This window comes from Myotis lucifugus, unplaced genomic scaffold, assembly GCF_000147115.1.
Source record: "Myotis lucifugus unplaced genomic scaffold, Myoluc2.0 scaffold_323, whole genome shotgun sequence".
Taxonomy (NCBI): Eukaryota; Metazoa; Chordata; class Mammalia; order Chiroptera; family Vespertilionidae; genus Myotis; species Myotis lucifugus.
Window position 1 is genome coordinate 320,800 of NW_005871371.1, and position 27,094 is coordinate 347,893.

At 41.7% G+C, this 27,094-nt stretch overlaps 1 protein-coding gene across 1 annotated transcript in view; it reads left to right on the forward strand.

Annotated features, from left to right (window-relative positions):
• PPM1H (protein phosphatase, Mg2+/Mn2+ dependent 1H) overlaps positions 1-21,206 on the forward strand; it is a 238,083-nt gene extending 216,877 nt beyond the window's left edge. The window contains exon 10 of the mRNA XM_023764234.1: positions 17,388-21,206. Within this exon, the coding sequence (XP_023620002.1) occupies positions 17,388-17,535 (148 nt within the window). The 3' untranslated portion in view covers positions 17,536-21,206. The remainder of the gene's footprint in view (positions 1-17,387) is intronic.
• The last annotated feature ends 5,888 nt before the right edge of the window (positions 21,207-27,094 follow it).

The following is a 27,094-nucleotide window of genomic DNA, read 5'->3' on the forward strand; positions in this document are numbered from 1 at the left end:
AGCATATGGGGGGTAAGGGAATAGTAATCAGTAAAATATGCTGAGGTTCTATTTGAGAAGAGGTCAAAGTGTTTAACAATAGACTCTAAGTAAATGTGTTTAAATAAGCAATTTTCATCAGATATGCCACAAGAATTTTTAAAACATTCAATACCTGGCTGTTAAGTCAGGGGCACTGACCTCTTTTCCCTTAGATTGTCAATACAACAATGAACTTAGCCAACACAACAATAGCCATCCAGTGTGAATGAATCAATATTATGCCTTTTTTTTTGTCAGACTGACGAAAAAATAAAATATATTTTTGGTGTGCTGCAGAATTTTAGCAATTAGTTCATGTGTGCCACAAGATGAAAAGGGTTGAAAATTGCTGGTTAAATAGCTAAGAAAACTACTAAGAGAAATAGAAAGTGTAACTTTCAAACTAGTCAAGGGAGAGATAATCTACATGGAATTAAAAACCAAACTTCTAAAAGTTTTTACTTTTAAGTAAAAAACTAACCAAAAAAACAATAAAAATTAGAAATTACTTGGGCATGAACAATAAGAAGAATGCTACATATCAAAACTTTAAAGGCTGAATTTTGAGCCTTTTCTAATTTGATGAGCTATACATAGATGAAGACTCCACTCACCCCTGACCTGCCAGAAGTGACTATATCCCCTCCATGTCATTGGGTAAATTTTTACAAAGCTGTGCCCTGTATCACAAGGAACTTCTCCCCATAAGTTTTATATTCCAGACCACAGAAAAAGAAAAAGAGAACCTTAACCATAGAGAATGCTATTTCTCAGAATCAGACCTTGAGGCTGACTTGTATTACTGGGCTAGTTCTGCTCATATTATCAATGTAAACATGTAGAAAAGAATTCTTGTAACTAAAGGTTCTAAGGAGCCAAAGGAGTGGAGCTATGTAATTGTGGATTGTGTTCTTTTCCCGTGTACAGGCTGTCAGTAAACAGCTGTCCTAATTTAAAAGTTTAGGTCTGTGGTCCTTATTTCAACAACAGCATTCTATGTAGGAAATTAAAACGACACAATAAACCCAGGAGAAGTAATGAAAGGAAAAATTAAATATAACAAAATAGAGAACAAATATACAATGAAAATAAATGACAAAGCCAAAATTTGAAACAGCTAATATATTAGGGAAATACAAATCAAAACCACAATGGGATACCACCTCACACTCATTCGAATGGCAATTTTAAAAACATACAGACACAAAATAAGTGTTGGTGAGGATGTGGAAAAATTGGAACCCTTTCGCATTGCTGCTGAGAATGTAAAATAGTACGGCTGTGGGAAAGTATATGGTACTTCCTTAAAAAATTAAACATAATTACCGTATGACCCAGCAATTCTACCTCTGGATATATACCCAAATGAAGTGAAAGAGGAACTCAAAGAGATATTTGTACACCCATGTTCATAGTAGCATTATCCACAGAAGCAAAAAGGTTGAAGCAGCCTAAGTATCCATAGATAAATGAATGAATAAAAATATATAGTATATACATGCAATGGAATATTAACCTTAAAAAGAAAAGAAATTCCCACACATACTATAAAACTGATGAACCTTGAAGACATGGTAAGTCACAGAAGGACAAATATTGTATACAGTGGGGCCTTGACTTACAAGTGTCCCAATTAACGAGTTTTTCGAGATACGAGCCATCTCTTGGCCGATTTTTTGCTTTGAGTTGCGAGCTAAAATTCGGGTTACGAGCCAGCTTCAGATACCCCACCGCTAGTTGGCGCAGCGAACGTCACAGTGAACGCCACAACATCAGCCCAGCATCACGTGTCTCACTCGTTCACTTTAAGCGATTAGCTCTTAGTTGAAGCATCAGTGTTGTGCTCGAATTTGTGCTTGCAGTTATTTTGCAAAACTTCGTTTTTTGGGTGTCCGGAACAGATTAATGGCATTTCAATTCATTGTAATGGTGAAAATTGATTTGACATACTAGTAATTTGAGTTACGAGCTCCGTCACGGAACGAATTAAACTCGTAAGTCAAGGCCCCACTGTAATTCCATTTAATTGAGGTGCCTAGAGTAGTCAAATTCATAAAGACAGAAAGTGAAATGGTGGTTGACAAGGGTTGGGGGGTGGGGTTAGAGATGGGAAGTTGTTGTTTAATGGACACAGAGTTTCCATTTGGGAAGTTGAAAAATTTCTGGAGATGGATGGGGTGATTGTGCTGCACAACAATGTGAATGCACTTAATGCCACAAAACTGTACACTAAAAGATGGCTAAAGTGGTAAATTTTATGTTTTGTATAGTTTACCACCAAAAAAAAACACACAAAGAAGCAAATTTTTAAAAGTAGATAAAATTTTCCATAAGACTAATCAAGAATAAAGAGGTGGGGGCACTGACAAATAAACAATATTAGGAATTTTAAAAAAATGATCCAGATGCAGCAGCAATTAAATATAAGAGGATATTATGAGCATATACCTATTCATCAATGGGAACATTATAAAGATATTAATTCTCCCTAAATTGATCTAGAATCAGTACAGTTTATAACCAAAATTCCAATGGAGTTTTCATGGAACTGCATAAGCTGACTTTAGACATACGTGGGGGAAAAATGCCAAGAATGTTTGTGACATTTCTATGTGAGTCATACCCTTTTAGATATTAATACAAAATCAGAACAATTAAGACAGTGTAGAAAAAATATAAAATTTCATCCTTCTCTCACATCATACACTAAAATCAAGTCTAGGCAAATTAAGACTTACATGTGAAAGGCAAAAATAAATATAACTTTTAGAAAATAGCATATAGGAAACTATAATCTCAGAATAGAGAAGGATTTCTTAGAACACAGAAAGTACAAACAATTAAAGACTGATAACCTTGACTACATTAAACTTACCAACTTTGGTTCTTCAAAAAACAACATCCTATATAATAAAACCCTAATATGCAAATCGACTGAACGGCGGAACGACCAGTCGCTATGACACGCACTGACCACCAGGGGGCAGATGCTTAATGTCGGAGATGCCCCCTGGTGGTCAGTGCACTCCCACAGGGGGAGTGCCGCTCAGCCAGAAGCTGGGCTCATGACTGGCAAGCACAGCGGATGTGGTGGGAGCCTCTCCTGCCTCCGCAGCAGCACTAAGGAGCAGCAAACTGAGCAGTAAGGAGCAGCAAGCAAGCGGGCAGTAAAGAGTGAGGGGTCCTGAACTGTGATAGCCCCGGACTGCGAGAGGATGCAGGCCGGGCTGAGGAAACGCCCCCTCCCAGGTCACGAATTTTGTGCATCTGACCTCTAGTAAAGAGAATAAAATGACAAGCCATGAACTGGGAGAAGATTTTTGCAACTTGTATAACTAAAGAGGGATTGATATCCATAAAATATAATGAATTCTCCTAGATCAAAAAAGAAAATATTTTTAAAAAATCCAATAGAAAAATGAGCAAGAACCAGTCATCACACAGAAAATGGCCAATAATGAAAAAAACATCTTAAATTGAATAGTATAAATTAAAAATGTGGAAGGATTGCAGATGGGTTTGCAAATTTATAGAAAGATTCTGAAGACATACTGACATATCTGGTAAAGCAGAGCCTACACATACCCTGTCCTACACCTAGGTCTCTACCCAAGAGTAGTGGATCTGAAAGTGGGGTCTTTGGGCCACATGGCATCAGCATCATCTGAAAACTTGTTAGAAATGCAAATTCTCAGGCCCCTCCCCAAATCTACTAAATAAAACTCCAATGGTAGGACCAGTGTTTTACCAAACCATCCTGGTGATTCTGGTGCTGCTAAAATTTGAGTTATGTAAAAAGACATCCACAGAATTGTTTCTATTACAAAAATAAATGATTGTACATGTCCAATCATAGGATGGATAAACAAAGAACAAAATACAGCTCACAGAGGGAAATGACCCAAATTTGTGCTCATTAACAGGGAAAATCTCAAAAACATAATGTTGAGTTGAATAGGCAAGTCACAGAAGAGTACACATGTTGTGATTCTATTTACATGAAGTAGAAAACTAGCAGTGTATCACTGAGAGCTGTAGATATTAAAACTATAACAAAGAGTAAGAGAATTAACCCAAAATTCAGGATAAAGGTTGCCTTGGGAGGAGAGGTGGCACAGAGCGTGGGGTATGCTTGAGGAGGGGCACACAGTGAGTCTTTAAGATACTCACTGGTAGTGCTCTGTTCCTTTAGCTAGATGACTGGTGCCTGGCCGTTCATGTTAAAATGCATATATGTAATATACATTCATTTGTGACTGTGAGAGGCAGTGAAGTCCAGTGGTTAATAGTGTGGAATCTGTAGTCAGACTGCCTGAGCTCAAATCCTGGTTCTGTTCCTTTGATACATGTAAACTTAGGGAAGTTTCTGAATCCTCCAGTGCCTGGGACCCCGCCTCTGTAACGCGGGGGTGCCCATCGCACTTCTCACACGTGTATATAAAGTGAAGTGCCTGCTATACAGTGAGCACCAGTGGGTGTGTTGTTGTTATTCCGCTTGTGGCTATTTTTGTATGTTTCTTATATTTCACAACAACAACAACCACAAAATTCTTTCAGGAAAAAAGTGAAGCTATCCTGTCTCCCTCGAATTGTTTGGCATAATCCTTTGCTCAGGTGCACAGGAATTGATGGTGCTGCAATTCAAGATTATTTATTTAAATTTGAATGTTTTTTCTCCTGTTGAGGTTTTAGTTTTAATCTGTGTTTTATATCCTGCTTATTAGCAACATTCTTAGGTTGATTTTCGCTACTGTGATTATTTTTATAAAGCTTTGCAAAGCCAGCTGACAGGTATGAGTGAAAAGGCACCCAACACTTTTTTTTTTTAATCTTTCCAAGCTGGCCTGGTCTTGCTCACCAGCCTGTTTCTCTCCATGGCAACAAATGTGCCCTCCAGGGAGTGGGAACCTGTGGGCAGGTGCATGCCACGTCAGAGCAAGCTCCTGGGTTCATGAGAAATGCCGCAGCAGGGCTTACAGTGATCTCCATGGAACAAACAGGGCAGAGACAAAAAAGTTCTTCAGTTTGCCTTTCAGAGCAGATTGCCAACCAATGCCTGAGAAAGAACCCTGTGTCAGACAGATGAAAGAGTTGACAGGAAAAGCTACAAAATGAGCATAGCTTTATTGGTAACATAGATTATCAGGCTGGAGGCCAGAAAAATTCTGGTTGGTTTTTGAGGTCTTAAGACAGAACTTCGGGGCAAAGCTGTTCTCTTTGCCAAAAGACTGTGATTCAGATTCATTCATTTGGGAAATATTAAGGGCCTGTTTTATGAGCCAAGGCCTGCTGGACCCTGGGGAAGATTTTGAAGAAAACAGACCTGGTCCCTGCCCTCTTGGAGTTTAAATTCCAGAGAGAGTTACAGAAGTACAAGGAAGTTACAATATGGGTGATTCAAGGGAGGAGCCTAACCTAGAGCAAGGGATGTCCAAACCTGAGGAATAAATACGGATAAGCCAGGAAATGCAGGGGTGAGGTGGAATTGGAGGGGAGAACATGACCCAGTCAAGGAACCCGACAGTCAGTCATGGCTGAGGTGTGCCATTACTAATCAGAAAACACCCGGTACAGTCAGATGGCAAAAACATGAGACGGGGATTATTTCCCTTCCCGTGTGTGCTCCTTAGGAATTTAAGCCGTATTGGAAAGTCAGACTTAGGAATTGTATAAAATGATGTTCTCTTCCCTGGTGACACATTTGCACGTACCTGTGTGTAATTTGGAAGGAGGGCGCCACTCTCAAGCCCTGGCTCAGTGTGTCCACAGAGAGCTCAGGCTCAAAAGCCACACAAAAGGTGGCCTGCTGGTGCCCTCCCAACAGGAACTGTTCTGATGCTGTCATGCACAATAGAAATACGAGTGGGGGGACCCTTTCCCCCTCCCCAAGTGGGAGTCTGCACTTGTTCTTCAATAAATCTCCACCTTTGCTCTAAAAAAAGAAAGAAAGAAATACGAGTGGAAGTCAGTCATCCTAATAAGTTTTAGGCTAAATCATCATTTTTGTGATGAAGAAAGACCCACTATAATTCCAGAGGCTCCATGAGCCCTTCCTCAGCCAGGAGGATTCAATTCTCCCCAAAGGTACCAGGACCACAGGTTGCCTGTTTAATCCTGGGAGTTGGGGAGTGGAGGGTCCCTGGGTGCGAGCCTGAGGAGGCTGACCAAATGAGGTCAGCCTATGGTGGGCAGCCTGAGAGAGAGGAAAGACAACAAAGCAAGTATGAAGAACAACAAAATGTTTCTTTATTTGAGGTTTTGAATGGGCCTGTTTGACTAAGTTTTGCCAGGGTCACCTAGTTTTGTCTAGAAATTTAGCCTCTGCCCTGTGACAGGTGCGATTTTTGGCCTTTTTTTTTTAATATTATGTGTAGGGTGGGTTTTTTTACCCCTTTGCTTTTTATTTTTATTTTTCCTCTTTCCAGACATTCTCAACAAACTGCCAGAATAGTCTTCCTCTCATGACATCAATTCCAACAAGAAATTTAAAATAGCGTCTCACTCTCCAGAGTGAGTTGTGAGGGAAGAGATGATTAGCATAAAGATGAGTTTGTGAAGTTCTGACCCTGGCACCATCCTCTCAGCAGAGATGGGTAAAAATTAGCTGTGAGATCTTAACCCCAGTGTAGTAAGTCCTCTTGCTATTCTGAACTGTCTTGACAGAGGAACTAGAAAATTAAAAGGAGGCTCTGTGGGCAAGCCAGCATGTTGAGTGTGGCAAGGGATTTCTTTCTCTCTTTCCTTTTTATTGGAGTTTGCCCTGCAGTGTAGCAGGGCTGGCAGTTCTGTGAATGTGGGGTCATGAAATGAACTGTTCAGAGGAAATATGCAAGCTAACATTTTAGAGGGGTTGCTGGAGTCACAGAGGGTGGGCTGCACGGCCTGTAGGGCTCTATAATTCCAGTAAAAATTTTTTTTTGAGATCTGAAGATCCTGAGGCAACACACCTGGGATTGGCTCTCCCCCAATTTGAGGCTAGAGGTTTGGGGGTGAGTCTCCTGGAAACAATATTCAAAATGGGGGCAAGGATGTAAACACTCAAAGAAGATGCTTGATATTTTGTCAGAAAGGAATAAATGATTACTATTACTAAAAGGAAAGGGCATGGGCAACATCCAGAGGAACGAGGGCCAAAGAGCAGGTAACCAAGCATGAAAATGTGGCATGGAGTCACATTCAAAATGCCCAAGCGAAACTTTGCAAGGCTTTGCTGCTCAGTCCCTCACTTCCCAAAACCTGTCTGTGGAAATCTCATCTCTGTAGCTTGTACCTAACGGCCCTCAGTCCCCCAGGCCCGCCTTTCCTCGGTGCTGTTTATGTGGCGTTAGAGCAGGGCTGTGTGGCCACTTGGTTGGAGCATTGGGGCATTTTAAAGGGTTTGCCAGGAAGGATTGAGAAGGAAATGGTCTATTATGAACACTCACATTGAAATGTTTGGGATTCCAACTAAAATAAACATGCACAACCTAAGAAACCGGGGTGCTGGTGCCAGGGGCAGAAAGGTGGGCAGTGCCTGGCTGGCAGTCTTACCGTCTCCTGTGTGGGTGGGGAGCTCTCCCCAGTCTGTGAGCTTGTATCTGCTGGCACACAAACCCTTGCAGGACACAATGACAGTGTTGCAGACAGCAGCTGTCATGATTCCCGTGTCTCAGTATATTTCCAGAGTGGAGTCCCCGCACCTTGGGCATGAGCAGCTTCTGGGCAGGGCGAGGGACATGTGTGGCTCAGCTCCCAGCCCTGAGCCGAAGACATGCCTCCTCCCTGATGAGTTGCCAGGGTCTGAGCACAACAAAGAGCCCTCTCCAAGTCACCTCCCACCCCCACCCATCCAGTCACCATAGATCCCTGCCAATGTTCCAAAGCCTGGGAGAGCTTTTCTACCTCTTAAATCTAAGAGGCCTGCTCAGAATGCAAAGAGGATTCCTCCTCCTTTTCCCATCACACTCTATTACTGCAGGGCATCAGCAGATGGAGGCTGCCTTTTATATGCAAATATTTGGGACCCATTAATCCCCCAGTTCCTGCCACTCTTGTAAGACCCTGTCTGTACCATCCAAATGGCAAATAGAAGTTCCCACCCAACTAGAACTATTGAGACTTTCAGGCATGTTTGCAGCCTGAGGCCTGCAATGGACCTATTTTTGACACCCCAGTGCTGATTCAGATGGAGCTGGTGGGAAACAAGATTCTACAAGAGGCGGATGACTTAAGGCAAAACTCTTGGGAGAGGAGAGACACATTTTATGTCTAATGAGTAAAATGACAGCTCACCTTCACTGACCCCTGACCAGGTGCCAGGCACTATGCCGAGTGCTTTATGAGAAGGACTTCCTTTATTCCTGGCAGGAACCTTTGAGGTCTGCACTACCATTATACCTGATTTATAAGAAAGAAAAGGGGGCTCCAAGAGGCTGAGGAATTTTTCCAGAGCCACCCATCTGGGCAGTGGTAAAGCCAGGATTGGACCCTAGGCAACCACGTCCACCCCTGGGCCCTTTGTGTGCTCCGCAGAGGAGGTGAAAGAACTGAGAACAGCCACAGAAACAGCAAGGACAGCAGAGACAATTGAGGATTTATCAGTCTCCTCCACCCTGACATTAGAGGCACTGGTTGTGAAAGGACTTCTGGCCTCCCCATAGTTCTTCAGCCCCTCTCCCCTGTTTGCGTTCCCTGCTGGCCTTTCTCTGCTCTCTCCCTCTCAGAGCCAAGCCCTGTGAAGTGTGCCAAGTCAGAGCCCTCCCCGGCAGCCATTTCTTTCAGCAGAGCTTTGCTGATCAGTATTGGAAGCTTCAGCCAGAGAAGCAAAAAGTGTTCTCAGAATACAAAATCATCTCCCAGCGAGACTCTTCATTAGGAGAGAGAGTACTTCAAATGACTCCAGCATTTCTCTAATGCCGTCTATCCAGGATTCTGAACAAGGCTTTCAGTAGTGGACCTACACTCCTCAGCCAGCTTCCAGAATCGCCAGGCTCCTCAGCCTGCCTCAGAGTCCCAGCTGCTGGATCCCAGATCCCACTTCCTGTTCACTGCCTTCAGCTGTACTGTATTCTTTGCTACTCTCCTATATGTTTTGACTCAAATTTTCTCCCACCGCTCCTTACACCCCTCGGTCTGTGGCACGTGTACACCCTTGTGTTCAGCCTCTGTAACAAACCTGTGGAGCCCTCCTATTTTACTGCCACATTAAGCATCTTCTTTCATTGTCAGCAAACCAGGCAGCCCTTGTCAGATAGAAACTTGAGAACAAAATGGGAGAGAGGAGAAACAGTTCTTTCCCTCCACGAGAAGTTGTTTCTTCCTGTACCTTGATATAAAGCAGCTTTGCTAACGGTTTCATGCATGGAGGAAGTTGGCCCTGGAATATGGGTGCCAGTGAGCTCTCAAATGGCCCCAGCTTGGCTGAGTACTGGTGCCAGGGCAAAGCACCTCCCAAGAGTTAGGTTCCTGGGGTTTTGTTGAGTTAATCAGTTTATGAGGAAAGCTCCCTGCTAGTGGCCTCAGTTTACCTGAAAGCTGTTTCTGACTTCATTTCGATACAGGGCCTCCTGTAGCGAGAAGGAACCGTCAGGAAACTGGGCCTAGAGTTCAGTTGCACTGTTAAGTTATTGAATGTAGCGTCTAATCTTTCTCTTCAGTTACCTAAGCAGACTGCTCATTAGAAAAGCCTGGCAAAGAGCAGTGTTGTGGGAGAGTCTGAGCTCCTGGCAACAGTGTTGGAAGAAGAGGACCTAGGGATTCTCCCTAAACTTCCCACTCAATGTTGGGGCTGGCCTTCCTTGAAGCACATGGGTCCTGGGTGATCACTAGAAGCTGATGGAAGTGAGTTTTTAAAAGGAGAGAGAAATGGCTGGGTAGTAAAAGTGTGAAGAGAAACTTCACACCACTCCAGTGGTATAGAGATCCTAAGCCAAGAAATTAACAACACCTGCTCTAGGGCTGGAAGAACCCAGGGTGTCCCCAAGTACGTAAAGGCAAATTTTCAAATAGCCCAGGGCACATAGTGTTTACAGTGTTTAACCCCCTGCTTAAGAGAAGCTTATATCTTACCTTCAAATTCACCATGAGAAGGAATCTACACTAATAAAAGAGAAACATGGTAATTAGCGTACAACCACTACCCTTCCCATTGGCTAATCAGCATATCCTTATGCAAATTAACTGTCAGCCAAGATGGCAGCCGGCAGCCATGCACTGAAGTGAGCAGGGAGGCTTGCTTGCTTCAGTGACTGCGGACTCCAACGTTCCCCGCCTAACTTGCCGGCCTCTCAGCTGCAACTCTAAGCAACTATGTACTATGTTGCAAATAAGAAGCTAAACAAAACCCCAGAAACCAGCCGGACTGAAAGCCAGCCGGACCGCAACATTGTATCGATGTTTTCAGCAGCGAGGCCTCAGAGCTAAAGCTGGCCCAGAATAAAAAAAAAAAAGAAAGAAAGAAAACAAGGAGCGGTTGGGAGCTTCAGTCACCCGCTTCCGGAAAACAGCCCTCAGCCCCTCACCCAGACTGGCCAGGCACCCCAGTGGGGACCCCCACCCTGATCCAGGACACCCTTCAGGGCAAACCAGCCGGCCCCCACCCATGCACCAGGCCTCTATTCTATATAGTAAAAGGGTAATATGCCTCCCGGCACCAGGATCAGAGCCGCGAGGCCTCCCGGCACCGGGATCAGCGTGACAGGGGGCAGCGCCCAAACCCCCTGATCGCCCTGCGGCTCTGTGTGTGACAGGGGGCGGGGCCACAGCCTCCCTATCCGCCCTGCTCTGTTCCTGACAGGGGAAGGCGCCCCAACCCCCTGATCAGCCCTGCTCTGTGCCTGATAGGGGGGAGCTCCCCAATCCCCTGATGGCCCTGCGGCTCTGTGTGTGACAGGGTGCAGCGCCCCAACCCCCTGATCAGCCCTGCCCTGTGCCTGATAGGGGGGAGCTCCCCAATCCCCTGATTGCCCTGCAGCTCTGTGTTTGACAGGGTGCAGCACGCCAAACCCCTGATCGGCCCTGCTCTGTGTGTGACAGGGTGCGGCGCCCCAACCCCCACCCCCCCCACGGGCCCTGCTCTGTGTGTGACAGGGTAGAGCCATAACCTCTCCATCGGCCCTGCCCCGAGTGTGACAGTGGCGGCGCCCCAACCCCCTGATCGGCCCTGCTCTGTGCGTGACAGGGGGTGGCGCCGCAACCTCCCCATCGACCCTGCCTTGAGTGTGACAGGGGGCGATGCCCCAACCCCCCAATCGGCCCTGCTCTGAGCCTGACCAGGGGCTGCACCTAGGGATTGGACGTGCCCTCTGCCACCCGGGAGCAGGCCTAAGCCAGCAGGTCGTTATCTCCCGAGGGGTCCCAGACTGTGAGAGGGCACAACCTTCCAGATGAAGCCGGGGCTGCAAGGGCTGAGGCAAGCTGCCATGGCTGCAAGGGCCAAGCCCCTTGCACAAACTTTGTGCATGGGGCCTCTAGTGAGATATAATGGAGCCATCCCTCCAGCACTCCCCCAAAACCTAATAGAACAGGTTGAGAGAAACTTTAAACATGTACAATAGAATTGGAAGGTAAAAAGAGGTGGCTTTGGAAAAGAATAAAATATAAATTCACAATGATGAAAAAGATGTCATTGTAATAAAGTAACTCACTAAATGGATTGAATAGTAAACTGCTAAAGTAGGAATAGGTGAACTGAAAGATATTACAGGCAGCTAAAAAAGAAAACAGAAAAGAAGCTGAAATTAGAAAAGAGAAGATCTAATAGAAGTGTATGGAAAAAATATAAAAAATGGAAGGGAGGAAATATTCCAATTCCAAAATTCACAGCTGAGAATTTTCCAGAATCAACTATCTTCTCAGTTTGAAGAAGTAAAACTAATTTCCAACCAGGATAAATAAAGAAAAAAGAATCCTCATTGTTAGCCAAACTACGTCTTGGTGCAGGGGTGGGAAACTTTTTTCTGCCAAGGGCCATTTGGATATTTATAACATCATTTGTGGGCCACACAAAAGTATCATCTTAAAAATGAGCCTGCTATATTTGGTCAAACATTTAATTAACTCACCATAATGCCTTGTCAGGGCCAGACCAAATGATTTCTTGGGCCTTACACAGCCTGCTGGCTGGATATTCCCCACCCCAGTCTTAATGGAATTTATTACCATCAACAACAAAACAAAAACAATTTAAACGCAACCAGTGAGAAAAGACATCTTATAAAGAAATTACACAAAACAGACTTCTCCTCAACAAAAGAAGTCAGAAGTAAACGGAATATTATTTCCAAACTGCTGATGGGAAATAATGGCCAATCTAATGTTCTATATCCAATAAAGCTATCATTCAATATTAAAGGCAAAAATAAAGAACTTTGTGATCCAAAGATTGGGTGAGTTTATTCCTCACAAACCCCTGAAGTACATTTTTAGCAAAAATTTTCTTTCAACAGAAGAAAATCAAATCCAGAAGGAAGGAATGAACTTTAAACGGCAAAGAAGTTAGTATGTTGGTTTCTTTATATAAGTTATAAATGATGATAGTGGCTAGTAGTCTTGAAAAACAAGTTGAAATTAAAATAGTAGGTAGTAACATGGAAGATGAAAGAGGTCATTCTAAGATCCTTTATTTTCAAGAGGGGAACATAAATATTGATTAACTCATATATGAAAAATTTAAGCATAACTGCTAAAAGAATAAAAATAATAAACTAACACTTCTAAACCAGTAGAGGGAAGAAAAAGGTATTAAAGCTATCAATCCAACAGAAACAGGAATGAAGGAAAAGAAAACATAAGAAATAGAAAGTACAAAATAAGTGTGTCTGTCTATTAACCTATCTGTGTTTATGAGTGATGGCAAAACAGATTTAACTTATATCTTAATCACTATAAGGTTATCTTTATTTTATTTAACCATGTACCACTAATAAAATACACTTAAAATAATAACAAGTTTAAAAGCCCTACTCTGCCTTATGGATTTATCATTGAAAATATCAGGGTGAGTCCTACCCAGCGTGGCTCAGTTGGTTAGAGCATTGTCCAGTGCACCAAAGGGTCACAGGTTTGATTCCCAGTCAGGGCACATACCCAAGTTGCGGGTTCAATCCCTGGTGGGGGTGCATACTAGAGGCAACCATTTGATATTTTTCTCTCAAATTGATGTTCTTTCTCTCACTCTCCCTTCATCTGTCTCTAGAATCAATGAAAAATATATTCTCGGGTGAGGATTTAAAAAGAAAGGAAAACATCAGGGTGAGAGGTAGCATTGAAAATGACTATGGTTTCTTGCCTAAGAAACTGAGGATACCATTAGTTAAGGATGATAGAGGGGCAAGACCCACCTTGGAAGTGAAAAGAAGTTAACATTTATTGACTTCTTCCTAAGTCTTAATAGGGGGTTGCAAAAGAAATTAGGAAGAAGCATTGGAGAGAACTTGTGCCATGTGTCACGGAAGTCCAGACACAGGAAGAGAACTTAAAGTGTGTGGTGACATGGCAGCTCCAAAGAGGAGAATTCAGGAAGAAAGGATAGGCGACTTCAAAGATAAAGAAGATGATCAGCAGTATCTGTATGGAGAAAGGGTGAGAGCAGAATGAGTACTGAGAAGAAGCCTTTAGGTCAGGCTTTAAGAGAACAGACTAATTGAGTATTGTACCTACTGGTAAGAGATTAAGGCAAAAAATGTGAAGAAATCAAGGAAGCAGGAATGGATTTCTCTCAATAAGTTTAACACTGAAGGGAAGACAATGGATGGTAAGAGAAATGCAGGCTCAAGGGAAATTATCTTGGAATAGGCAACAACCACTTTTAAGAATAAAACTTTAGCCCGGCCAGTGTGGTTGAGAGTAAACCCATGAACCAGGAGGTCACAGTTCAATTCCAGGTCAGGGCACGTGGCCAGGTTTCAGGTTCAATCCCCGGTGGGGGGCGCAGGAGACATCTGATCAATGATTCTCTCTCATCATTGATGTTTCTATCTCCCCCTTTCCCTTTCTCTCTCAAATGAATAAAAACATTTAAAAAAAACAATAAAACTTTTAATTATCTAGAGCCTTCAGAGAAATGAATTTCCTATGTAACCATCTTTTTGAGGTTACCTAATGCTGCATTTTAAAATACCAAAGCTAAAAATAATAATAATAAAATACCAAAGCTAACCCTGGCCAGCGTTGCACAGTGATTAGAGCATTGGCATGCAGAGGGTTGCAGGTTCAAGCCTGGCCCCAGTCAGAGCATGTATGGGAGGCAACCAGTCAATGTGTCTCTTTCACATGGATGTTTCTCTCTCCCTCCCTACTCCCTCCCTTCTACTCTAAAAAAATCAATGGAAAAAATATTCTCATTCCTCAGGTTAAGGATTTAAAAAAATAAAAAAATAAAATACCAAAGCTAATTTTGACCATTTTTACAATACCCAAAGTCACTAGCAATATCACGGTGGTCTATTGCCTTTAACTATGAGTGATACTCTTTCATGACTTAAATAAAACCAGTTGGACATTGTTTAACCTTGACCTCAGTCATTGTCCCTTGAATACAGGACCTGTTGAGGCCTGTAGGACTATTTGCCTCTACACTAGCCACAGGAGCTATCTTGAATTCTTTTATTTTTTTTATATATCTTTGACTATCTTTCTTTTACTGTCAGTGATCTTTTCCCATAATTTGCCATAATTTTCTATGTCTAGTCTGCTCATAAGCTGGATTAAGGTGTGCTCAACCCTGACAGATGAATCTACTCAGTATATTAATTTAGCCAAGTTTCTGAATTTGAAAGGCTAATCACCAGGATAATAAACATCACCCTTATATTTATAGTAGCCTTTCCGTATGTGGTTAAATCTCAGATGTACGATTTAATACAAAACCAAGAGTAACCAAGAGCATCTGAGAAACTCTACTTAATATAATATATGAGCTTTAGTATGTAAATTTAGGGACATTTATTTGTCTCTAGCCAAAGACCTCTTTGGAGGACTGTTTATTTCCTGATCTCAACAGAAGAACCGGAAGAGAGGGCTACCTAGCCCTCAGGTGGGACAGAGATTTCTGCCTCTAAGCCGATAATTCTCTCAATACTAATAGAAAAAGGAGTATCTCTCCTTCCCACTTAACACCCATCCTCCAGAAGAAAAAGCATTTGTTGTGTGTGAACTAAAATAGCCTCTGCTTTGTCACCTTCTGTCTGCTACCTGTGCTGTATAAGTAAACTTGAGTTTTATAGACTCTACAACCTGGAATCTTAACAATATTGAGATCTTTCCCTACAGACCTTGGTCTTAAACAATGAAACCGTGAGGCTAGATGCAGATCTCTTTTAACATGAGAATTGATGAATTCATAAAGGGTTTTAACAGAAGAAATGGAGAGTTTCTGGTTTTCTAATTCCTTAACTCACAATTCTGAAAGCAAGGCAAAGACATTCCAAGGAGGGAAAGGCCACTGGTAATATCAGCATGTCTCTTATTAAAGGTCCAGGGGCTGGCTTCTAAGAGGCCTTCCTTATAGGATGGCATTTATTATCTTGGTGATTTGCCAGAGACTAGCTTTTAGCTTTTCAGGTTCAGAAACTAGTTTAATCAACATACAAAGAACAGATTCATTATCAGAACTCAGCTCACCTCAACCAAACTTACAAGATTGATCTGCAAACCAAAATGCCAGTTGACATTTATATGGAAAAATATAACTGACTGATATTCTAAAACTCTAAGTGATTAGCTTAGTCTTTCCCTGTAGGCAGGCCTGTACAGGGAGGCGGATCATAAACAGGTTATTGGTGAACATGAAATCAGAATAAAGGTGAATCATGTTTAATGTCATAGGCTAAGAGAGTAATCCATCCACAATAAATACGGTCCTACTGATGAAACTAAATTTCTTTGAAATCTGCCAGCAAAGACACTCTGCCCTAATCAGTATTTCTTTAGGCATCTGCCAATGTTTTGTCTCAGGTTTTTTGCCTCGAGGCTTACCTATGCCCACACCCACCCAAATCACCTCCCACATTTGTCTTTCACTGCGTGTTAATACTTTCCATCAGCTTATATTAGTTATTCTTTTTTCTTTTTCTTAAATATGTTTTTATTGACTTCAGAGAGAAAGGGGGGAGGGGGAGGGGGGAAAAGGGGGAAAGAAACATCAATGATGAGAGAATCATTGATTGGCTACCTCCCACACTTCCCACACTGGGGATCAAGCCTGCAAACTGGGCATATGCCCTGACCGGGAATTGAACCATACCTCCTGAGTCATGCCAGCCGGGCCATTTATTCTTTTTTCTTAAGTTTAGAGTTTAAATCTCAGTGAACAATCTTATTGTCAAGTTTTTGGAGCATACCTCACTGTACTTACATTGGTCAAGAGGAGAGTGTAGCATAGATAAGGGTGGGTGGAACAGCTCACGCAGATCAGGATTTACCAGTCATTTACCAATAAAACCTTCCCATTTTTACTATTTCTATGCTACATGTGTATCATTAATATTTTTCTTTAAATCAACTCACTTTTAAAAAGCAAATTTTACCACCACCATAAATGGAAAATGACTATCCTTTGTCCTAAAAGGAGCATGGTCCTAAAAATAAGCATAACTGAAAGTAAAAGGTCTTATTTTTCCCGTGTACTTTTTTAGCTAGACACTGTTTGCCATGGAAAACCCTGAGCCTGAGCAAGTCCGTGCACCAAACTTTGACTCTGTCTTTATCATCATCATAAACCTCAAAAGAGGACTGAATAACAGATTAATTTTGGTTATTTAATGTACCTAGTGTCTTGTCCAACTACCATCTAAAAAATCCTATATAATAAAACCCTAATATGCAAATCGAACGGCGGAACAACCAGTCACTATGATGCGCACTGACCACCAGGGGGCAGGTGCTCAATGCAGGAGCTGCCCCCTGGTGGTCAGTGCACTCCCACAAGGGGAGCGTCGCTCAGCCAGAAGCCGGACTCACGACTGGCAAGCGCAGCGGCAGTGGCAGGAGCCTCTCCCGCCTCCACTGCAGGTGGGCGGTAAGGAGCGAGGGGTCCTGGACTGAGAGAGCCCCAGACTGCGAGAGGGATGTCTGACTGCTGGCTTAGGCCCGATCCGGCAGGCTGACATCCCCTGAGGGGTCCCGGACTATAAGAAGCTGCAGGCCCAGCTGAGGGAACACACACACACACACACACACACACACACACACACAGTACGAATTTCATGCACTGGGCCTCTAGTAATTTATATTAGGCATCCCACATGTGGAAAAAGGTCTTTTGAGACTTTAAGAGTATCCAAAAACTGTTTATGTACCTATAGTGATACCTTCTTTCTAGCCTTGCCTGACCCCAGCTTTTGTCTGGTGCTGCACTGATGGTCTCGCTCTTGCTCCTCCCTGCACAGGTACACACTGGCAGCTCAGGACCTGGTGATGCGTGCTCGTGGTGTCCTGAAGGACAGAGGATGGCGGATATCTAATGACCGACTGGGCTCAGGAGATGACATTTCTGTATATGTCATTCCTTTAATACATGGAAATAAACTGTCATGAAAACAACTCAGGGGATTGGAAGATCAGAAGGAAGAAAGCTGGGATGCCTCTTGGCAGGGCAGGACTGGGAAGTGCCCCAGCAGAGTTCCAGATGGTGCCACCTCTTCCCAGCCCAGATGGAGAGTTTGCTGCCCAAAGGCCTCTGGCTGTGTTTCAAGAGGATCAATAGGTTTCAGTTACTGCTATAGTTAACAAGTCTGGATACTCAACAAAAGCAAAACCTAAAGGCTGCTACTGAGTGTTGTTTCTTTTGGTTCCTTCAATAGGCCTCCTAAGTGGCCAGTGCCTATTTTGGGCACATAATCATATTTATTTTAACTGGAATGCTGGGGCAGCCATTTTCAGGTGTAACTGGCAGAAGACTCTTCGTCTGTCAAGCTGCCAATTTGTCTACGGGTTGGAACGTTGGGGATCATGCCTCAGAAAGTGTGAGCGCCCACCTTCTACTAAGCCTGAGATTTATTTCAGGGAATGCTATCTATGTGTGTGTCTCTCTCTATTCTTTCATGATGATGATGATGGGGTGAGGTAGGAATTTTTTTTTAATTTCTTGAATCTTAATTGTTTCCATAGAACAGGCCTGGGACTTTCCAACTCCTTGCTGAGGAATTTGTGTGTCCAAGTCCAACCCAGGCTGTCACTGTATCCTGTAACCCACACCACCCAGGCAGACCTCTGGAGCAGTGCCCTGGCTAACAGAGTGCTGTCTTTGTTGTGTAATAATTTGTTTCTAGGTTGATTTTTTTTCCTACTAAATCAGTGTTTTCACGAAATTTGGGGTATTTCTTTGGGCCAGCAGTTCCTCTTTTGTCTTCAAGGGTCTCCCTTGTGTTGTTTGAGGTTTCTGTTGGTTTCTGAATCTGGGTTTTCATTTCTGGAATGATTGCTTCCAGATCCCAACCCATCCTTGCTGTGCCACAAGTACACACATAAAGCAGTGTTTAATAGAGCTGTGTGGGAAGTCCCTTAATGTCAGTCAGTTCACCACACCTCATTTCAGAACCTTTCCTCCACTTTAAATCCAGGTTCCATGGGCTGCAAGGGTTCCCAGGCCCACTCCAAACAATGTGTAAGTATCAGAGTCTGTCAGGGAACAGCAGGCCCTCTCCCCACCATCTTTGGACAAGACCCACTCAGACTGAATTTGATGAAACAGAATTTGAATTGGGTTGACTGGCCATTCACATGCTCCTTCTCCATGGAATCAGGTCCCAACCACCCAACCACTTAGACTACTGTTCCCTCTGAGTGTTCCTCATGGAGCATCCACAGAAGCAGTGGACACATCAGATCTGCCAGGTGCTTCACTGCCTGGAGGAACTGAAAAATTAGCAATCCCTTCTATCTCTTAGACTGCTGCTCTGCATGGGTACCTTGTAGAGCAACATCCCATTACTGAGCCTTCTTCCTGGAGAGCTCCTGTGGTATCACCACCATCTGGACAACTTCTTGTAATTAAAACATTCAATGAAGAAAGAGTCATTGTGGTGGTCCCCCAAAATGCTGGAGAGCCAATTCCAGTTCTCATGTTTTTGAAACCCTCCCCCACAGGAGAGGACAGGACCTTTCCTCCGGGAGAGTTCATCGCCTGCATACCTGGATTTATAGATTTTTTTTAGGAATGGCCTGGAGCCTTCCTATTCTATGTTCATCCCACAGTGTGGAAACAGTGCTCAGCCTGGTGGGTGAAGTACTGTGGGAATTCATCCATCAGGTGGTTGCCAAAATGTTGTCTGGGAAGAACTGGACTACAACCTTATCAGGCGTCCTCTTCATCCCTCCTCCTCCGATAAATCTTAGCTACCCCAATCACTCTGTGGAGAAAAGTTTATGGTAGACAGTTTGCTTCTCTGGCAGAATATTATGCTATGGAAAAACATGCAGGCATCCTACAGCAGTGTGGTCCATTTTCTGTTCCTGCCTTGACTCCCTAACCCACATATAAATTGGAATCTTGAGAGTTTCCCTTGGAGGATTCCAAGTTATCAGCTTTAGGAAGCAGTCACCTCTTTCCTATGTTTCCATTGCCTTTCATTTCTTTTCCCTTTCCTGAGCTTTTATGTACTCCCTATCTTGAACTTCCCAGTTTTAATTGAGCCACAAGAGTCAGAGTGTCGATGCAGACATGTAGATATGACATGTCTTAATTCATCAATTCATTTACTGCCGAGGCATGTCTCGGGAAAAACTCTGGAACTCCCTTATTTAGTGTATCCTAGTCTCGCACATTTAGTCCTTCTGCTTTTAGTTGGGTAACTAGGAATTCTTTTCATAAGCCCCGTTGGGTAAAAAGAGCCCAGTAGCAAGCTGAAGCCATGATTCTATTGGGAGTATGGGAGGAAAACTACAAATGAGGTGAATAAATCAAATGTGGAAAAATTATTTGTTATGCTCATGGAAAAATCTACCCAGTACTAATACCGCTCTGTGCATTGAGCTTACTCGGTTTTAGCTTTATTTTTTACCCAGACCCTACATCATCCCATCCTAGAGCAGTAACGGTGTCTACATAACAGGTAGGCTCCTGGAGCATTCCTGGAAGGGTCTAAAGGCAACACTCAAAATTCTGCAGAATGTATGTATACGTGGTTCTGAAATCTTCCATATCTGAGTTGTAGCCAAATCTGCTTGTCCTCACAGCCTCAGAGGAAGTCTTGTTTTCCTAGTCAAGTCTTTATGGTTGTCTTGGGGTGTGTGCGGCCACTTCCTTTAATGAAAGGCTCTTCCTGTTCTAAATCTTGTTGTTGGGCTGGTCCCTGCTCTTTCAAACATCTGACACTCTCTTCCTTAAAGAGAGCAAATTTACACTTCATCCACACTGCAGCATCTTCCCAGGCAACAGCCAAACCTTTGTTATCTAAACACCTGAAATCAGAGCAGTGCCAGCAGTCAGGAGGAGGGGATGTTCTGCAGTGGTTGTGTTTACATAACTGCTACTCTTGGATAGAGCTGAAAATCGGCTAGGCCAACTACTAATAAGACAAAGCCCCCCACCGCCCTCCCTCAAAGTGGGAATTTCAGTTCTTTTCCACAGTATTCAGCTTTGGGAAATTTAGGGTGCTTAATTTTTTTAATCCTTAGCAATTTACCTCCATGGGACTATGTGAAGTCAGCTGTGCTCACTCTCTTCTTACTCTTCTAAGTATTCATTTATTTTGGGGAGATCTACCGCAGTAGATAGATATTGGCAGGCAGGGATGAGTGTCCTGGTACCCAGATTTGGCCTAGGATCGTGGCCATTCAGGGAGGGTTTTCTGGTTTACCAGGAAGATTAGAAAGAAAACACTTAGAAAAAAATCTCCCAAATCTTTAAAACTCTAATTCTCCTCTTGATCTCACCTCCTTTCGCATCTGCCCGTCAACTTTAATTTACAAGGCCACAAGTGGTCAGTGGTTTTCTTTCCATCACAGTTTGAGGATCTTGCCATTCCTTAAATGACCCAGCAGTTCCACTCTTTTCAGAGTGAATCTATTAAGCTTTTATGAGTTTCTATTTTCAGTAAGTTAGTGCTTCTGGGACACTTGGAGAAAGCAGTGAGAGTCATTGTCTATGCAAAGAACAACCCGGCTGACCCAAAAAGTTACCAGATCTAAGAAAAAAGTAAAAAGCATATAACAGGAACTTGGATTTTTGAGGACTTACAATTGCAGAGAAATTTTGCAGCCTGCACACCATAGCTGAGCAAACTGGTTTTGTGTTGGTGACGGGGATTTTTCAAGACACTACATGAGCAGCCCGATTTGCCTCTTATGTGAGCACCATATCTGAGTGCCAGTCTGAGGAGCACTGCACTTTCCAATTCATGGCATTATCTGTAAATAGCTTTAATTTTTCCTTTGCATCTTAGATGCAGTTTTGTTCATGCAGAGACCAGGTAGACAGTGACCAAATGAGGCTGTACGTGTTATTGTTTTCTGTGATGTACTTGAAGGAGAACCTTGTGTCCTCCACTCTTCTAATCCTCCATAGTATTTGTGTTTGTTTGAGGCGTCCTGAGGTTACTCCTTCCCTCCTGTTTTGCCTCCATTTTCTTTGTTTCTTCTGGAGACCCAGGGAGGCCCACAGTGGAGACCATTTGTAAGGAATGTATCATAAGGTCTGGGTTTCCAGAAACACCCTACGTGCAGTGAATGAGAGGAATATGCCTGAAAATGATTTCAGAACCATGTACCTTTATGCTTTGTGATTGTGAAATCTTGACTTTTGTAACCCAAAAGTGAAAACTGTTTAGTAATGGGGATCTATTTTGTGTGTTTCGAAACTTAGGTGCAATGTTCCCTGGAAAAAGCTAAAGAAATGTATATGCTCAATTATGTTTTAAAATAAAATATTATATATATGTATATAGGACACCATTAGCAAAACTTTTTGTGTCACTTCTTCAATCCACTATGAAGTTCCTTCATATCAGGTAATGGGATGAGGGGAGAGTCTCATGGCCTAATGTGGAATTATCAACTGTGAACATTCAAAAGTAAATCAAAAGGGAACAGGTGCCACCGCTAACAATCCTCACAGGAACAGCAGCAGTAAAGGCTACACATTTCAATAATGCCACCAGAAGAATGACCATGGATATTACTCCCAAGAGGTATTCTTTTTTATTTTATTGGGGTATAATTGACATATAATATTAGTTTCAGGTATAAACATAATGATTTGATATTTGGATATATTGTAATATTGATTCCTGAGGTAGGCATTTATCACTATGAACTTCCCTCTTAGAATTGCTTTTACTGCATATTTTGTATGTTGTATTTCCATTTTCATTTGTATCAAGATACTTTTTATATCTCTTCTGGTTTCTTCAGTAGCATGTTGTTTAATATATTTGAATTTTCCAGTTTTCTTCTTATAATTTATTTCTAGTCTCATAACACTGTGGTCAGAAATATGCTTGATATGATTTTAAATCTTCTTAAATTTGTTAAGTCTTGTTTTGTGTCATGAACAATGTTCCACGTACACTTGAGAATAATGTGTACTCTGTTGCTTTTGGATGGAATGTTCTATATATATCTGGTTAATTCCATCTGGTCTACATATGTCTTTTAAGGCCAATTTTTATATGGGTTTTTCTCTCCTGATGATCTATCCACTGATGTAAGTAGGGTATTAAAGTTCCTTACTATTATAGTTATGTTATCTATTGCTCCCTGTAGGTCTGTTAATATTTACTTTATGTTTTAGGTGCCCCTATGTTTGGTACATAAATATTTACAAATATATGTCCTCTTGTTGGATTGACTTCTTATCCCAAAAGGTATTCTTAAGTGAGAGGGGTAGTAACTAATATTCTCGCCAAAGACAGTAAGAGTCCAAACTTTACTTAGTAACTTAAGCATGTTAAGTACTATAAAATGTTAGTAAAATGTACCATCTTATAAAGGAATCTTAGGTGAGATAAGGCATCAAAGAACGTTAATTCTGTTTAGTTTTAGAGTCTAGGAAGTTAAAAGTAATCTAGAAAATACAATGCAGTGTTAAAAAATAATCAAAATATTGATTCACAAATAAAACTAAAAGTTGGCTACTGCTTATCTGAAGATGAGTTCAAAGGAGCTAACTAGATAGAAAAATACTCATCTTAAGAGTGATTTTGTTGTAAAACCCACAGCTTTTTTCAACTTTACTTGTACCCTAATGCTTATGATGCCTCACTCAGCAGTACAGACTTATGAAAAGAATCAATCCCTGGATTAGATTCCTGAAGATTAGAGGAGTTTTCTAACATTCTCTTATAAGCAAGCTTAGTTTATCAGATTAGCTCTTGAAAGATGTGGTAGATTGTCTCCAAGGTGGCTGCCAACAATGCCTTCTATGTGTGTTCATAAATGTTCCTTTTCCCAGCAAGAAGTGGCATTTGTTTCCCCACCCCTTGAATCTGGTTTGGCCTGTGACTTCCTTTGGTTAATAGAATGCGGACATGACATTTTCAGAATTCCAAGCCTAGATCTCTAGAGGCCTTGTAGTACCTGCTTTCACTCCTGGAAGCCGGCTATCCTGCAAATGTCAGACTAGATTACTGAATGACAAGAGGCCACCAGGGGATAACCAGAGTGCCAAGATACTGGGAGTGAGGCCATCTTTGACCCTCAAGCCTCACTTGAGACACTCCAGGTTGTACCATGAGATAGAAGCCCAGTCAGTTCTAAGCTCTTCAGGACATTCCAGCTGAAGCCACAGACAACACAAGTCATAGGGGAGCCACCCACACAGAGCCCTGCCCAAATTCCAGCCAGACCCACAGAAACATGAACAAATAGAATGGTTTTGTTTTAATATTTGCATAGTTTATTACACAGTAATATATAACTGAAACAGAGAACCTGGCTCTGGGGAATTTGGGGTAAAATGTTTAAAAATATAAATTAAAAAGATAAGAAAATGGCATTGGAAAAGTATGTTTGTAATTTGGGACATAATCCTCCATATGGCACCTGGTAGAGTGACTGAGACAGGAGAAAGAAGCTTAGAATAGCGGTAATGCGGAGACTCTGATGGATGTGCTGGTATCTTAGCAAGAGCTCTCCTCCATACCTATGCTTTTGCCTCATCATGCAGCTTATAATGATCATTAGTAAGTCAGGAAAGCCATGAAAGGGAAAACAAAGACCTTTAACCCCTCACTTATGATGACACCATTACATGTACCATTTATTACCCTTGGGAGAGTCAAGTGGTTCTTTGGCTCCCAGAACTGTTGTTTGAAAGCGTTAGGTTATATCTCAGGGAAAACAAGACAACTTTAAAATTGTGAATATGTATGTGAATATTGTTTAAAAATTCTCATCATTTAAAAATCCCCATCTACAAAATACTTCAAACTTATTGCCATCCCAGTTTTTTCCTTCCAATTAAATGATAGGTCAAAGAGTGAGTTGTATATTCTACAATTAATCTGCCTTTTTAATTGCTTTTTCTGTAATCAGAGTCCTCTAAAGTCTGTTGATCTCCATACATCTCTCTATATTTTTAGTCTCTTGTCTTTCACTTCTGAAGAGACTTTTCCAGCCAGCTAACCTTTGCTTTATTGATTCCACATAGGCTGCCTGCAAGATTCAGAGTGTGACTGAGCACGAGGCGTGGGCAGAGTGCACCTTGACTGTCTTCCAGGGACCAGGTCTGATCAGATTGCTAGTCCAAGGGGACAGAGCTTCTGACTGCAGACCTAGAGTATAGCACTCCTCTGAAAGGAGCATATAAATCGCAGCTTTCTCTTTTACCCTCTTTCTCTTTTACTCTTACTTTACAAATATAATCAGTGGTTTGGAAGGCACTGTTGTGATGTGGGGATGGGGGATGGTTGACATGAGGATGGAAAAATGAAGTTGCAGCAACAAAATGTCCCAAACCAAGTCATTTCACACCCTTTATGCACCACTAATATGAGTAACAAGACATCTCTGATTTAAACTAGAGAATTGTGGAACCTGAAAATAGTCTTAGCAGCTGTAAATTAGCTATCACCTGCCTGTTGAGTTTGGTCAAAGAGACAAAAGTTGGGACGAGATTCTAGAGAACTATAAAATCTCTACTCTCATTGTAAAATTAGAAAAAAAATGCAATTTCTAATTCCTGAAAGCCCTAAACATAAAATTAGGGGATATATGGTCAATCAACCAATTGCACAATAGAATTTGAAGGAAAATTAACATTGTGGTTATTTTCATGGAAAACGTTAAATGCTATCATTATTATATGTATTTTTTGGAATATCACCTACCAGGCCCACCCAAAGATTATTTAATTCTTAGGTTATGGTTCAACAAATACTAGGCTTTATGGGCCACTTGGACTCTGTCACAACTACTCAACTCTGCTTTGTTGCATGAAACAAGCCATAGACCAGGGGTTCTCAACCTGTGGGTCAAGACCCCTTTGGTGGTCGAACAACCCTTTCACAGGGTTCGCCTTAGACCATCCTGCATATCAGATATTTACATTACGATTCATAACAGTAGCAACATTACAGTTATAAAGTAGCAACAAAAATAATTTTATGGTTGGGTCACAACATGAGGAACTGTATTTAAAGGGCCAGAAGGTTGAAAACCACTGCCATAGAGGTAGGATCTGTCCAAAAACGTCAAAAGTCAAGCTTACATCTTGATCAGAAAAATTAACTCATGAAAATATGGCCTGATCTTGCCTGTCTGGGGTAAAATGAATAAGAAAATCAGACATATTAATGAACACTAATGGCCTATGATAAGAAAAAAAACAGGATCAGTAATCATTTATCTTGCTGTATTGAGTTATATAAATAGGATAATTTCTAAATTTGCCAGTTCATTATTACAAATACAGTCTAAAAGCCTCTAATCACAATGGTAGTTGATGCATCAGGGTTGTAATATGGATTTACTCACTACTGAGACACTATCAGTTATATAATCTGCTACTAATTCAAAACTTAACCTCCTTCTTAAACATGAGTTAAAAATTTTAACCCATCACTTACCACACTTCAGCAAGGAGGGTGGAAAACATTTATTATATTACTATTAGTTCATATGCTGAGTACTTGAAATATGGGTTCTCTTATACCCTTCTCAGGTAAATAGTATCACAATTTACAAATTAAAAAAATAATTTTATTCCATTGTGATTGGAGAATATACTTTTTGTGATTTTTTTTTAATTTTTCAATTACAGTTGACCACAATTTTATATGGACTTACGAAGTGATCACTCCATACATAGTTAATACAATGTATATTCACTATGTTGTACTTTACACCCCCATGACTCTTATCTTTTTTATTCATCTCCCCAAGGCTCCTCCTATCTGGCAACCATCAATTTGTTCTCTTTATGAGTTTCAGTTTTGTTTGTTCATTTGTCTTTGTTCTTTTTAGATTCCACTTGTATTAGTAAGTGAAATATATGGTATTTGTCTTTCTTTGTCTGACTTATTTCACTTAGCATAATGTTGTCACAAATGGCCAGATTTCATTCATTTTTATGGCTAATATTCCATTGAATGTATGTACCACCTCTTCTTTATCCATTTGTCTATTGATGGACACTTAGGTTGCTTCCATATCTCAGCTATTGTAAATATGTTGCAATGAGCATAGGGGTGCATATATGTTTTCAAATTAGTGTTTTGAGTTTCTTCAAATAAATAACCAAGTAGAACTGCTGGGTCATATAGTTCTATTTTTAATTTTTTGAGGGACCTCCATAGTATTTTCCACAGTGGCTGCACCAATCTGCAATCCTACCAACAGTGCACGAGGGTTCCCTTTTCTCCACATCCTCACCAACAGTTGGTGTTGGTTGATGTTAGGATTATTTGTTCTAGTTCTGTGAAAAAATGCCATGGGTATTTTGATGGGGCATGCCTTGAATCTGTAGATTGCTTTGGGTGACACGGACATGTTAAAGATAATTTTCCCTGTCCATGAGCATGGTATAGCCTTCCATTTATTTGTGTCTTCAATGTTTTATAATTTTCCGAGTACAGGTATTTTACCTCCTTGGTTAAATTTATTCCTAGCTATTTTATCTTTTTGATGCAACTGTAAATGAGATTAATTTCTCTTTCTA